At 41.2% G+C, this 14,083-nt stretch overlaps 1 protein-coding gene and 1 long non-coding RNA gene across 2 annotated transcripts; one reads left to right on the top strand and one right to left on the bottom strand.

The window, feature by feature from the left end:
• Positions 1-1,382: 1,382 nt before the first annotated feature.
• LOC106591539 (uncharacterized) lies at positions 1,383-4,356 on the top strand. The gene has a single exon (XM_014182762.3). The coding sequence runs from the start codon at positions 1,396-1,398 to the stop codon at positions 2,824-2,826; it is 1,431 nt and encodes a 476-aa protein (XP_014038237.3). The 5' UTR covers positions 1,383-1,395; the 3' UTR covers positions 2,827-4,356.
• Positions 4,357-9,929: 5,573 nt separating this feature from the next.
• LOC106592474 (uncharacterized) lies at positions 9,930-14,080 on the bottom strand. Its single transcript, XR_001325648.3, has 3 exons — positions 13,793-14,080; positions 10,635-10,708; positions 9,930-10,262 (listed from the first exon to the last, which is right to left on the bottom strand). It is a non-coding gene; the product is annotated as an uncharacterized LOC106592474 (long non-coding RNA).
• Positions 14,081-14,083: the final 3 nt, after the last annotated feature.

Consider the following 14,083-nt stretch of genomic DNA (forward strand, 5'->3'; position numbering starts at 1 on the left):
TTTTCTAGCTCTGAGTCTCTACCTTTATCCAATGTAAAAAACATAATTTCAAATTTTCCTACATAAGACCGAATCGAGCCGGTCGGTCAAATATCGCTAAATGTTTTGTTTTATGTACCAATCCCAGATTGCCCCTTTGTAACGCCCTGGCCATAGAGAGGGGTTTTTTGTTCTTTATTTTGGTTAGGCCAGGGTGTTACATTGGGTGGGCGTTCTATGTTCCTTTCTCTATGTTTTTGTATTTCTTTGTTTTGGGCCGTGTGTGGCTCCCAATCAGGCACAGCTGAAGCTCGTTGTTGCTGATTGGGAGTCACACATAAGGAGCATGTTTTTCCTTTGGGTTTTGTGGGTAATTGTTTCTGTTAGTGTTTGCACCTGACAGGACTGTTTGGCTGTCAGTTTTTTCTTGTTTTTGTATAGTGTTCACGTTGTTCAATTAAATATTCAATGATGAACACTAACTCCGCTGCACCTTGGTCTACTCTCTCTCACGACAGCCCTTACACCCTTTAACCCCAGATTAACACTAAAGTCACCACAAAGCACTGATGATTCATCAGGGCCATCACTGCTGTGTGCTGACTTTACCCAATTAGACACTGGCATGCAGGAATGTATGTAACCCTATACTCTGCCCTTCTTCAGGTACAGGTCGCTTTAGCTACAGGAAAAACACCTCATCTGCATAACTCCTCCTCTTCTTTTCTAGTCTGTGATTTCCCGGAATCGCTGTTGTGCTGTCATAGAGAGAGATGAGAGATGTGAGACACCTTTGTGTATAATACATTTGTTACCTCAGCAGTCCAAGACTGGCAAAAATCAGATTCTACAGTGGAACTTGCTGGACTTTTTTCAGCTATTCTCATCTGACCACAAGACAAGATGGCGGCAACATGCAACAAAGGTAAGTGTTTGGTGTTAGTGTGCAGTTCATTTAAATGTTGCCTGTGAATAAACAAACAAAAAAACTATATTGAGGTTATGTTTTCCAATTGACCTGTTTATACCTGTCACATTGACCTGTTTATACCTGTCACATTGACCTGTTTATACCTGTCACATTGACCTGTTTATACCTGTCACATTGACCTGTTTATACCTGTCACATTGACCTGTTTATACCTGTCACATTGACCTGTTTATACCTGTCACATTGACCTGTTTATACCTGTCACATTGACCTGTTTATACCTATCACATTGACCTGTTTATACCTATCACATTGACCTGTTTATACCTGTCACATTGACCTGTTTATACCTATCACATTGACCTGTTTATACCTGTCACATTGCCTTACAGTATTGTGTGTCTACTGATCAATCAGGAGGTTTGATGACATAACATGCTTTATGTCCTTGGACAGACTCTGGTCCCACAACAGATTCCACCAACATGAGGATAGTTCTGCTGGGTACGCCTGGAGCAGGGAAGAGTGCAACAGGAAACACCATCCTGGGGAGAGATGTGTTTAGAGAGGAGACTGGATCAGGGAAGAGTGTGTTGGGGAAAAGAGAGGTGGAGGGGAGGACCATCACTGTGATTGACACTCCTGGGATTTACAGCACAACACTGACTAAAGAACAACTGAATGAGGAAATGAAAAGGTGCATCTCTCTCTCTTCTCCAGGCCCCAACGTGTTCCTTCTGGTTATCAGGCTGGAGAGATTCACACAGGAAGACAGGAATGCTTTGTCATGGATCCAGGAAAACTTTGGTGAGGAGGCCTTGAGTTACACCATGGTGTTATTCACCGGAAGAGAAAAACTAACCAGGAAGCAATGGGAGGACTTTGAGAGGACTGAAACAACTAAACAACCAATCAGTGTGTGTGGAGGAGGGTATTATGCTCTCAACAGTAAGCCAGAGGTCCACACCACTCAGGTCACAGAGCTGCTGAGGAAGATAGAAGAGATGGTGGAGAGGAATGGAGGAGAGCTCTACCTAGAGGAGAGGTACCAGGTGGCTCAGAGAAAGATCAGAGAGGAGCAGGAGAGGGAGAAGAGAAAGGTGGAGATAAATGAGAGGAAGGGGAAATTAGAGAGGAGAGAGGAAGAGGTGAGGAGGATGGAGGAGGAGTTGAGGAAGTCACTGGAGGAGGTAAAGAGGATAGAAGAAGATCTGAAGGAGAGACATAAAGAGTTACAAGAAAAGAGAGAGGAGTTTAAGAAAGTGGAGAAGAGAAAAAGACAAGAGGAGGAGGATAAATTGATAGAAAAGGAGCAGCAGAAGAGAGAAGAGAATCTTCAAAAGGTAAAGGAAGAGGCAAGGAAGCAAGAGAACAAAGTAAAGGAAATAGAGGAAGACTTGAAGCTAGCACAGGAACATGTGAGGAAGATCGCAGGAGAGGTGAATGAGATAGAGGAAGTGATGAAGAGAGAAGAGCAGAGGAGGAGTGAGCAGAATACACAGGAGAAGAAGAAAATAGTGGAATTGATGAAGAGAGAGATAGACAAAAGGAAGAGAGAGGAGCAGAAGAGAGAGGAGGAGAAGAAAATAGAAGAGCGGAAGAGAGAGGAGCAGAAGAGAGAGGATGAGAAGAAGAAAATAGAAGAAGAGAAGAAGAGAGAGGAGCGGAAGAGAGAGGATGAGAAGAAGAAAATAGAAGAAGAGAGGAAGAGAGAGGAGCAGAAGAGAGAGGAGGAGATGAAAATAGAAGAAGAGAGGAAGAGAGAGGAGCAGAGGAGAGAGGAGGAGACGAAAATAGAAGAAGAGAGGAAGAGAGAGAAGCAGAAGAGAGAGGAGGAGAAGGAACTCTTGTTATTAGCAACTGTTACAGGTGGGTTAGCATTACTAGTTGCAGTGTGTTTTTGGGCCAAACAATAGGAGATTGAAGAAGATGTTTGATTGAATGGTGAATGCTGATTGAGTGTTTCATCTCCTGACCACATTACTGACATCTACTAATGAAATATTTTGTTCCCATCAAAAAGTTCTGTATGTAGAATTATATTAAAGTTCAGATCTTATGTAAATATGATTGACATGTAAAGGTATTGGTATTTACGGTGATATGAGGGTGAAATGTAGCTTAGCCATTAAGAGTGTTGGGCCAGTAACCATAAGGTATTGCTGGTTGGAATCCCCGAGCCGACAAGGTCGATATGCCCTTGATCAAGGCACTGTCATGACGTTGGCCTGTGGGTAAGGTTTATGACCCCCCCATAAATACCTTTCCCCCTTCCCCTCTCTTACTGACCCTACTGAAGAACTGCTGTCCTGTTAAATATAGAGAGTCTGGGAACATCAAACAAATGTGGAAAGGTACCACATATTTTGTTAATAAAACCAGTTGGAAATATGCTTGGGAACGTAATGAGTATGTATGTCAGTTCGGTTGTCATCTGAGACATTATGACTGATGACAGGACGACATAAACTGTATCTGAGAAAGTATACACCCTCTAGTTATCAGAGTCACATGGAATTGTTATGCAATTGAAATGTTTGATATTGAAAATGTTTGTTAGGAGATGAAATGTAATTTTAGCATCCAAACGAGAGAATTGGGTTTTCATAAGGAAAGTGCCCTGCTCGATCAGTGGCCCAACCCTGTGAAGAGACATGGGTTATAAACGATGAAACACCTCCCTCCCCCTCTCCACTATATAATCCTTTGACGAAAAGATAACCAGGTAGTTCCAGTACGGGAGGGCTGCAGCCTCCACGTTAGAAGGAGACACACATATCAAGGACAGAACTATGCCAACCTCGGCGTGAACTTTGATGGCGAATGGTATGAACTTTGAGCTTATTCACTACAGAAGTGATACTTCCTAGCCGTTGAGTTAGCAGCTGCCGCTGTCGACGTGGGCTAGGAAAGGACGGACGACGGATCCAGTCTAACAGACGGACGAAGATACCACCACGTATCCAATTTACCACCAGAGACATTGTTCCGAGTACAGGAAGACCTGTTGGCCAACCCGGCCAGCATCTACGACCAATCTACCGAAGCGCAGCTCAGAGTAAATATTTATTGCATTTTCCTTTTCCAAATGGGCGGTAATTTAGAATGCATAAGATAATGTATTTACGATAGCATAGCTGCTGTTTCTTTGTTCCTAAATCTTCCCGCTCTTTCATTCAAGCCCAACCCCCTTTCCTTTGTGTAACCAGCCATGATACAGGTTCCGTCCACCAGGACGTTTTCTGTATGACGTCATTGTATTCTGTGTATTTGTAATTCTGTGTGATTAGTTAGGTATTTAGTAAATAAATAATTAAACCCAATTTTGTATTGCTGATTCAACTTGTTAGCCAGGGTTCGTGAAGATAGCCAAGAACTTACAACTTTCATTATGAGACTGAAAATAAGACAAGGGTTAATATTGACTGCTATCGAGGTAAAATATTACTAAGTATTTTAAGAGTTTATTCGGAAGTTAACAGCTCTATAAACGTTCTTCCGTGGTGCCCCGACTTTCTAGTTAATTACATTTACATGATTAGCTTAATCAGGTAATATTAATTACAGAGAAATCATTTTATAAGTTAGCATATCATATCACTTAATCCGGCATAGCCAAAGACACGACAGCACTTAACCTTAAAAGCTCCTGTAAGTTGCTTTGGAAAAGAGCATCTGTTAAAGGACTGAACTGTAATATGATATTAATTTATGTCAGATTGACAATTTCATATTCTACCAAAACTTTTGTTCACCTTGTTTGAACTGGAATCCTCTTTGTGTGTGACACATGACACAAAATATATTTCTTTAAAACAAGGTATATGGTACTGCATCTCCTGGGTCATTGACATTGGATATTACCTCAAAATAAATAAACAGCATATTTGTTTTATAGTTTTAACAAAACCAGCCCAGAAACATCTGACATGTAGGTAGCAAACTTGAAGATCAAAAGAGTATTTCTCCTGGCATGCTGCTGTCATACCTAACAATTACTCTACAGATAGATAGCACAAGATTAATAATGAGGCAGAGCTAGGGGTTTTCTAAAACTGTGTGTGTGTGTGTGTGTGTGTGTGTGTGTGTGTGTGTGTGTGTGTGTGTGTGTGTGTGTGTGTGTGTGTGTGTGTGTGTGTGTGTGTGTGTGTGTGTGTGTGTGTGTGTGTGTGTGTGTGTCAAGCCAGTAGCTCAGTAATGTGAGAGTTGTTGGCCACCTCTGCTATGTCATCATCATAAAACCAGTTCCTCCAGCAACATGCAAACCACACCTCTATAGTTCCTCCTATTCTTTTCTGATCTCTGATGTCCCAGAATCATTTACATGTTCTAATACAGAGGATAGTGGTTTTAAATTAAACCAGTCTACTATTTGAAACATGGTTTACTTTGAGAATTTATCTATGTACAGATATAGGATCTTAATTTGAACACTTTGTTGCAAACTTGTAGCGTATTTTTAAATAGAGTTTTAAAAAGGCTTCTGAAGTTTGTAATTTCCACTTAGAAACTTCAGACTTTCTCTTTCTACCATTTTATTTTGATCTTCTCTTAACTTCCTCTCCTCTTCCTGTCATCTAGCTTCCTCCTCCTCTTTCCTCTCCTCCTCCTCTGATCTTCCTCTGAGCCTCCTGATACACCTCCTTGGTGTAATAGTGTCCTCCATTCTGCTTCACCATCTCCTCTATCTTCCTCAGCTGGGGCCTCGTCTATAAACCGTGGGCACATACAAAATAGACCCTAAAATGTGCGTGCGCCAGTTTTCATGCAAAAGTTATAATTTGTAATATCTGAACTTGACGTGAGAATGTGCTTTCCTCCCGGAAAACTTTACACCATGTATATGCACAGTTTCTAGTGGTTGAAGTATTTAATTGGAAGAAGGAAAAAGTAGCCTAGTAGCCTGGTAGCCTAGTAGCCTGGTAGAGTAGTAGCCTAGTAGCCTAGTAGCCTTGTAGCCTAGTAGCCTTGTAGCCTAGTAGCCTAGTAGAGTAGTAGCCTAGTAGCCTAGTACCCTTGTAGCCTAGTAGCCTTGTAGCCTAGTAGCCTAGTAGAGTAGTAGCCTAGTAGCCTAGTACCCTTGTAGCTTAGTAGCCTTGTAGCCTAGTAGAGTAGTAGCCTAGTAGACATGTAGCCTAGTAGCCTTGTTGCCTTGTAACCTAGTAGCCTTGTAGCCTTGTAACCTAGTACCCTTGAGCCTAGTAGCCTTGTAGCCTTGTAGCCTGGTAGCCTAGTACCCTTGTAGCCTTGTAGCCTGGTAGCCTAGTAGCCTTGTTGCCTTGTAGCCTAGTAGCCTTGTAGCCTTGTAGCCTAGTAGCCTGGTAGCCTAGTACCCTTGTAGCCTGGTAGCCTTGTAGCCTAGTAGCCTTGTAGCCTAGTAGCCTTGTAGCCTGGTAGCCTGGTAGCCTTGTGAAAATGGGGAATACAGTGTCTTCAGAAAGTATTCCACATTTTGTTGTATTAAAAACTGAATCTAACATTTTATCACCCATCTACACAATGACAATGTGAAAACTTGTTTTTAGAGATCTTTGCAAATTTATTCAAAACGAAATGCAGAAATATTACATGTACATAAGTTTTCAGCTCCCTGAGTCAATATATTTTAGAATCATCTTTGGCAGCAATTACAGCTGTAGTCTTTCTAGGTAAGTCTCTAAGAGCTTTGCACACCTGAATAGTACACTATTTGCGCACATTATTCGTTTTTTTAATTCTTCAAGCTCTGTCAAGTTGGTTGTTGTAGACAGCCATTTTCAAGTCTTGCCATAGATTTTCAAGCCAATTTAAATAAAAACTGTAATTAGGCCACTCAGGAACAAGCAGCTCCAGGGTATATTTGGCTTTTTGTTTTAGGTTGTTGTCCTGCTAAAAGGTGAATTTGTCTCCTAGTATCTGTTGGAAAGCAGACTGAACCAGGTTTTCCTCTAGGATTTTGACCTATTCTGTTTCTTTATCATAAAAAAACTCCCTAGTCCTTGTCAATGACAAGCATACCCATAACATGATGCTGCCACCACCATGCTTGAAAATATTAAGAGTGGTACTCAGGGATGTGTTGTGTTGGATTTAGAACAGTCATCGGCACATGTAGCATGAGTCACAAATGGCACCATATTCCCTTAATAGTGCACTGCTTTCTACCAGGACCTTAGTGCACTACTTTCTACCAGGACCCTAGTACACTACTTTCTACCAGGACCCTAGAGCACTACTTTCTACCAGGACCCTAGTGCACTACTCTCTACCAGGACCCTAGTACACTACTTTCTACCAGGACCCTAGTGAACTACTTTCTACCAGGACCATAGTGCACTACTTTCTACCAGGACCCTAGTGAACTACTTTCTACCAGGACCCTAGTGCACTACTTTCTACCAGGACCCCAGTGCACTACTTTCTACCAGGACCCTAGTGCACTATAAAGGGAATAGGGTGCCTTTTGGGAAGAAACCCACATGTACCTACACAACACAAACATCCTTCTGAAAGTCAACTTCACCTGGGTATCTGTGAGGCAGACAAAAGAGTTGAAGGAGGCAGGCTTATAATCTGTGTCATTTTTACAACAGTGTAATGTTAGCTAAACAGAATGGGTTTTAATCTGTGTCAATGCCAAACATACTGGCCTTTCAGTAACCTTCACATATGAACATTCTATCATTAATGAGCTGGAAAAGATCAGAGGATTTGATCCTGATTCAATAACCCTCATTGATACCCTTAAATCACAAGGGTTATGCAAATATTGGAACATTTACCTTTTTGTTGTTGTTCAACAATTGTGTTTGTGTCCGGTTGCTAAGCAAATATTTTGTAAGCTAAACTGACTTTTACACAGGTACAGTGCCTTCGGAAAGTATTCAGAACCTGTCACGTCCTGACCATGGTAAGCTGTTATTTTCTATGGTAGAGTAGGTCAGGGCGTGACAGGGGGGTTTATTCTATGTGTTCTATTTCTATGTTCTTGGGTTCTAGTTTTGTATTTCTATGTTGGTTTGTTTGGGATGATCTCCAATTAGAGGCAGCTGGTCCTCGTTGTCTCTAATTGGAGATCATACTTAAGGGGTTTTTCTTCCTGGGTTTTGTGGGTGATTTATTTTTGAGTAGTGTTTGTTTCTCCGCTGCATCACGGTTTGTTGTTTTGTCTATTCCGTTTTTGATGTATTGCATAGTTTCACAGAGTAATTAAAAATGTGGAGCTACACACACCTTGGTCCTCTCCTTTTGACAGCCATGACAGAACCCTTGACTTTTCCACATTTTGTTACGTTACAGCCTTATTCTAAAATGGGTTAAATAAAAACATGTCCTCAAGCAATCTACACACAATACACCATGACGACATCACAATACCCCATAATGACATCACAATACCACATGATGACAAAGCGAAAACAGGTTCTTAGACATTTTTGCTCATAAAATAAAAAAATATGATACTCGAAATTGAGCTCAGGTGCATCCTATTTCCATTTATCATCCTTGAGATGTTTCTACAACTAGATTGGAATCCACTTGTGGTAAATTCAATTGATTGGACATGATTTGGAAAGGCACACACCTGTCTATATAAGGTCCCACAGTTGACCGTGCATGTCAGAGAAAAAACCAAGCCATGAGGTTGAAGGAATTGTCCATAGAGCTCCGAGACAGGATTGTGTCGAGGCACAGATCTGGGGAAGGGTACCAAAAAATGCCTGCAGTGTTGAATGTCCCACAGTGGCCTCCATCATTCTTAAATGGAAAAAGTTTGGAAACACCAAGACTCTTCCTAGAGCTGGCAGCCAGGCCAAACTGAGCAATCGGGGGAGAAGGGCCTTGGTCAAGGAGGTGACCAAGAATCCAATGGTCACTGACAGAGCTCTTCTGTGGAGATGGGAGAACCTTCCAGAAGGACAACCATCTCTATAGTACTCCACCAATCAGGCCTTTATGGAAGAGTGGCCAGACGGAAGCCACTCCTCAGTAAAAGGCACATGACAGCCCACTTGGAGTTTGCCAAAAGGCACCTTAAGACTCTCAGACCATGAGAAACAAGATTCTCTGGCCTGATTGCCAAGCCTCACTTCTGGAAGAAACCTGGGACCATCCCTACAGTGAAGCATGGTAAAATGGGGATCTGCAGAGAAAAATGTGATAAACTCCCCAAATACAGGTGTGCCAAGCTTGTAGCGTCATACGATAGAAGACTCAAGCTGTACTTGCTGAAGTCTTATGTAAATGTGATATTTCAGTTTTTTATTATTAATTAATTAGCAAAAAAATGGTTTTTTTAAATGTGCTTTGTCATTATGGGTATTGTGTGTAGATTGATGAGGGGTGGGGGGGAGACAATTTAATCAATTTTGTAATAAGTCTGTAACCTAACAAAATGTGGAAAAAGTCAAGGGGTCTGAATCCTTTCCCAAGGCATTGTATATGATGCCATCTGCTGTAGTTGACGGGACTGGATCCTCTTTCAAACCAGTCCTCAACCTTCCTTGTATATGTTTATTTTCTTTCTTTAATTTCCAACTTTTCAAGTATATTTCTGTTTCCTGAAACAAATAATGTAGTGTGTGTGCTAACAAATCATCAACTATGAGTTTCTCTTGTCAGAGTAGTGTAAAATGTGTTTTATATTCAAACTATGAAACACATGTTATTGTTGTACTTGCGTTTGTGTTTTTCTAATTGAAATACGTTTCTTTACTATATCTCTTTAGTCACTGGGTCAATATCTAAAATAATAGACCACATTAGTTAAAATCAAATACAATCTTAGACAAAATACATCTAGCCTACTATGAATCACTTTTTCCAAATGTTGTTTACAGTTCAGTCATTTAGCAGACACTCTTATCCAGAGCGATTTACAGCAGCAATTAGGGTTAAGTACCTTACTCAAGGGCACATCGGCAGATTATTCACCTAGTCGGGTTGGGGATTCAAACCAGCGACCTTTCAGTTACTGGCCCAACAATCTCAACAGCTAGGTTACCTGCCGTCCCTTTTCAATCAGCAATGGACACATACATTTTGTAAAAGTATTTTATTGCTATTTATAACAAATGTACATAACATACAAATCAGTCATTCATTCAATAGTTTTGTGTGACTGACAGAGAAGTGTTTGCTAATTGTAGGAGTCATGCTTCAGTATCCCTCTATACTTCCTGTTTCTTCAAGTTCAGAACCACCATGATAGAAGCAACAACAAAAACAGGGACAAAGACATAAACCTTCCATAGATGTTGTTGAACGAACCGGTCTGTGGCCACCTTCAGTTTCACTCCAACAGCGATTCCAATGATCAACGTCAAGAACCCAACAGTAACCACCATCGGCTCACAATCTGGCTTATCAGCAGCTGTGACACATACACACACTGAGTATTAATCATTTAGAATCTGCTGCATTTTACAGCATTCAGCAGATCTGTCATTTAATGATACTTGAAAGAATAAAAACAAAACAAGTGGTTATATTTTACTTTGGCATCCCTGTCAGTTTTATGTTCCCTATTCTGTTGGACTACAATAGTACAGTATCACTACTGAACTGTCCTCTTCCATATGATAGGGAAGCTGTTACACTACAATAGTACAGTATCTCTACTGAACTGTCCTCTTCTCTATGATAGGGAAGCTGTTACACTACCATAGTAGAGTATCACTACTGAACTGTCCTCTTCCATATCTAAGGGAAGTTTGGGTTTTAATCATCACGGTACAGCACTCACCTGAAGACATCATGTTGATGTACTTTTCCTCTGTTGTTTATCCTGAACTCAATTCAACTCAATGAAGAGGGTGTCTACAATACAGCATTGAAATTAGACAATGAAGTGATGTTATTTACTGGTTAAACAATGAACATAGAACACAACAAACATAGAAAATAGGACAGAATGAACATAGAACAGAATAAACATAGAACAGAATAAACATAGAACATAGAACAGAATAAACATAGAACTTAGAACACAAAGAAGAATAAACACAGATAACAAGAGAATTACCATAGAACAGAATAAACATAGAACATAGAACAGAATAAACATAGAACAGAATAAACATAGAAAATAGTACAGAAAACTCAGAACAGAATAAACATATAATAGAATAAACATAGAATATAGAACAGAATAAACATAGAACAGAATAAACATAGAACAGAATAAACACAGGGGCGTCAGGTAACCTAGTGGTTAGAGTGTTGGACTTGTAACCGAAAGCCTTTTGGACTGGGTCTGTAGACTTTTCCATGTGAATATTAAAGTCACCAGAAATTAGAATATTATGTGCCATGACTACAAGGTATGATTGGAATTCAGGGAACTCAGTGAGGAACGCTGTATATGGCCCAGGAGGCCTGTAAACAGTAGCTATAACAAGTGATTGAGTAGGCTGCATAGATTTCTTGACTAGAAGCTCAAAAGACAAAAACATTTATTTTTTTTGTAAATTGAAATTTTCTATCTTAAATTTTAGCAACACCTCCACCTTTGCGGGACGCGCGGGGATATGGTCACTAGTGTAACCAGGAGGTGAGGCCTCATTTAACACAGTAAATTCATCAGGCATAAGCCATGTTTCAGTCAGGCCAATCACATCAAGATTATGATCAGTGATTACTTCAACTGCCTTTGAAGTGAGGGATCTAACATTAAGTAGCCCTATTTTGAGATGTGAGGTATCACAATCTCTTTCAATAATGGCAGGAATGGAGGAGGTCTTTATTCCAGTGAGATTGCTAAGGCGAACACCGACATGTTTAGTTTTGCCCAACCTAGGTCGAGGCACAGACACAGTCTCAATGGGCTGACTGAGCTGAGCTGACTACACTGACTGTGCTAGTGGCAGACTCCACTTAGCTGGCAGGCTGGCTAACAGCCTGCTGCCTGGCCTGCATCCTATCTCATTGTGGAGCTTGGGGAGTTAGAGCCCTGTCTATGTTCATAGATAAGATGAGAGCACCCCTTCAGCTAGGATGGAATCCGTCACTCCTCAACGGGCCAGGCTTGGTCCTGTTTGTGGGTGAGTCCCAGAAAGAGGGGCAATTATCTACAAATTCTATCTTTTGGTAGGGGCAGAAAACAGTTTTCAACCAGCGATTGAGTTGTGAGACTCTGCTGTAGAGCTCATCCCTCCCCCTAACTGGGAGGGGGCCAGAGACAATTACTCGATGCCGACACATCTTTTTAGCTGATTTACACGCTGAAGCTATGTTGCGCTTGGTGACCTCTGACTGTTCCATCCTAACATCGTTGGTGCTGACGTGGATAACAATATCCCTATACTCTACACTCTCCAGTTTTAGCTTTAGCCAGCACCATCTTCAGATTAGCCTTTACGTCGGTAGCCCTTCCCCCTGGTAAACAGTGTACGATCGCTGGATGATTCTTTTTAAGTCTAATACTGCGGGTAATGGAGTCACCAATGACTAGGGTTTTCAATTTGTCAGAGCTAATGGTGGGAGGCTTCGGCGTCTCAGACCCCATAACAGGAGGAGCAGAGACCAGAGAAGGCTCGGCCTCTGACTCCGACTTGCTGTTAATGGGGAGAACCGGTTGAAAGTTTCTGTCGGCTGATTGAGCGACACCGGTTGAGCATTCCTACAGCGGTTTCCCTCCAGAAGCCATTAGAAAGTTGTCCGGCTGCGGGGACTGTGCGAGGGGGTTTATACTACTATCTGTACTTACTGGTGGCACAGACGCTGTTTCATCCTTTCTTACACTAAAATTACCCTAACGATTGAGTCTGAAGCTGGGCTTGCAGCTTTTCCTAGCCACCGTGCTTCTACACCTGCATTGCTTGCTGTTTGGGGTATTAGGCTGGGTTTCTGTACAGCACTTTGAGATGTCAGCTGATGTAAGAAGGGCTTTATAAATAAATTCGATTTTTGATAATTTTTTTGTTTTTAGTAACCGAAAGGTTGCAAGATCCAATCCCCGAGCTGACAAGGAAAGAATCTGTTGTTCTGCCCCTGAACAAGGCAGTTAACCCACTGTTCCTAGGCTGTCTTTGAAAATAAGAATTTGTTTTTAACTTAAATAAAGGTCAAATAAAAGAACAGAATAAAATTAGAACTGAATAAACAGAGCACACTGTTTTACGATAAACTATGAGTCTATTGATGCACCCGTGCGTCAATCTAAGGAAAATAATCAAAAATACCCATCAAAATCCGTCAGTTTAAGATAGAGATATAATATCTGTTTTGTTGCATGGGCTGCGTCTCAATCCACCACATCCGCCGATATCGGCCTTCCACATCTGGTGTTTGTCAGACAATGAGGCAATTGGTCTTCTCACTAAAACATTGCTTTGGGCTACAAACTAATATGACCACACTATGGAAAGGGGAGATTCTCACAAACACAATGGTATTTTGCTCTATGGCCCCCATAAGTGGACTCATCTGAAGTAACTGGTACCATTTTTAAAAAATGTAAGGAAGTATGGAGGTAGTTTTGTGGTTAAATATGTTTCCATATCTCCTAGATACAGGAAAGACACTTCAAAACCTTATTTCTTATGATACATATTTGACTGTCTGTTTTGCCATTGATGAATGTGTTTCTATGGTCTATAGTAGTAACACCCCCCCTACATGTTTTACTCATTTACAAAGCAGTTGTCACGACACTTACGGAAGGTGGCGCCCCTCCTCCTTACTTTTGCACACCTTGCACTCCATACCTTGCATATTTTCCGTGTGGATATTTTTATTAAATTCATTAACGGAATCTTTCTGTCTCCTGCGCCTGACTCTTCGGAATCCACAAGCAACCCATTGTGACAGCAGTACTGGAGACATTAACATGCTTTCCTACACATTGTTCAGGTATCCTTGATTCAAATCGAATTTCATCAAACTAAACCATTCAACACCTACCTGTTACTTTGTCCCGTCTGTCTCTGCTGCCTCAGTTAATGTGGTGGTAATTTAAGTTATATTTTCCCTGAACTGAAACCAAGCTGTGAGGCACCACACCCATTCATAGTTCACTCCTGCTTAGTGCCAGATACAAACCATTACTAACACAGGATAATAACACGAACAGTACAGCTATGACTACACCTTCAACAATCTGGAAGTGCCTTTCAGACAAGGTGCCTATTCATGAAGGGAAAACAAATGTAACGTTACATCCTGTTAGACTAGTTTGTTGCTTTCCTCGTGCTC

The sequence above is a fragment of the Salmo salar genome, chromosome 02, assembly GCF_965601325.2.
Source record: "Salmo salar chromosome 02, fSalSal1, whole genome shotgun sequence".
Taxonomy (NCBI): domain Eukaryota; kingdom Metazoa; phylum Chordata; class Actinopteri; order Salmoniformes; family Salmonidae; genus Salmo; species Salmo salar.

Bases quoted from the DNA above. Each gene is read 5' to 3' on its own strand.
- LOC106591539 (XM_014182762.3), top strand. From the start codon at position 1,396: ATGAGGATAGTTCTGCTGGGTACGCCTGGAGCAGGGAAGAGTGCAACA.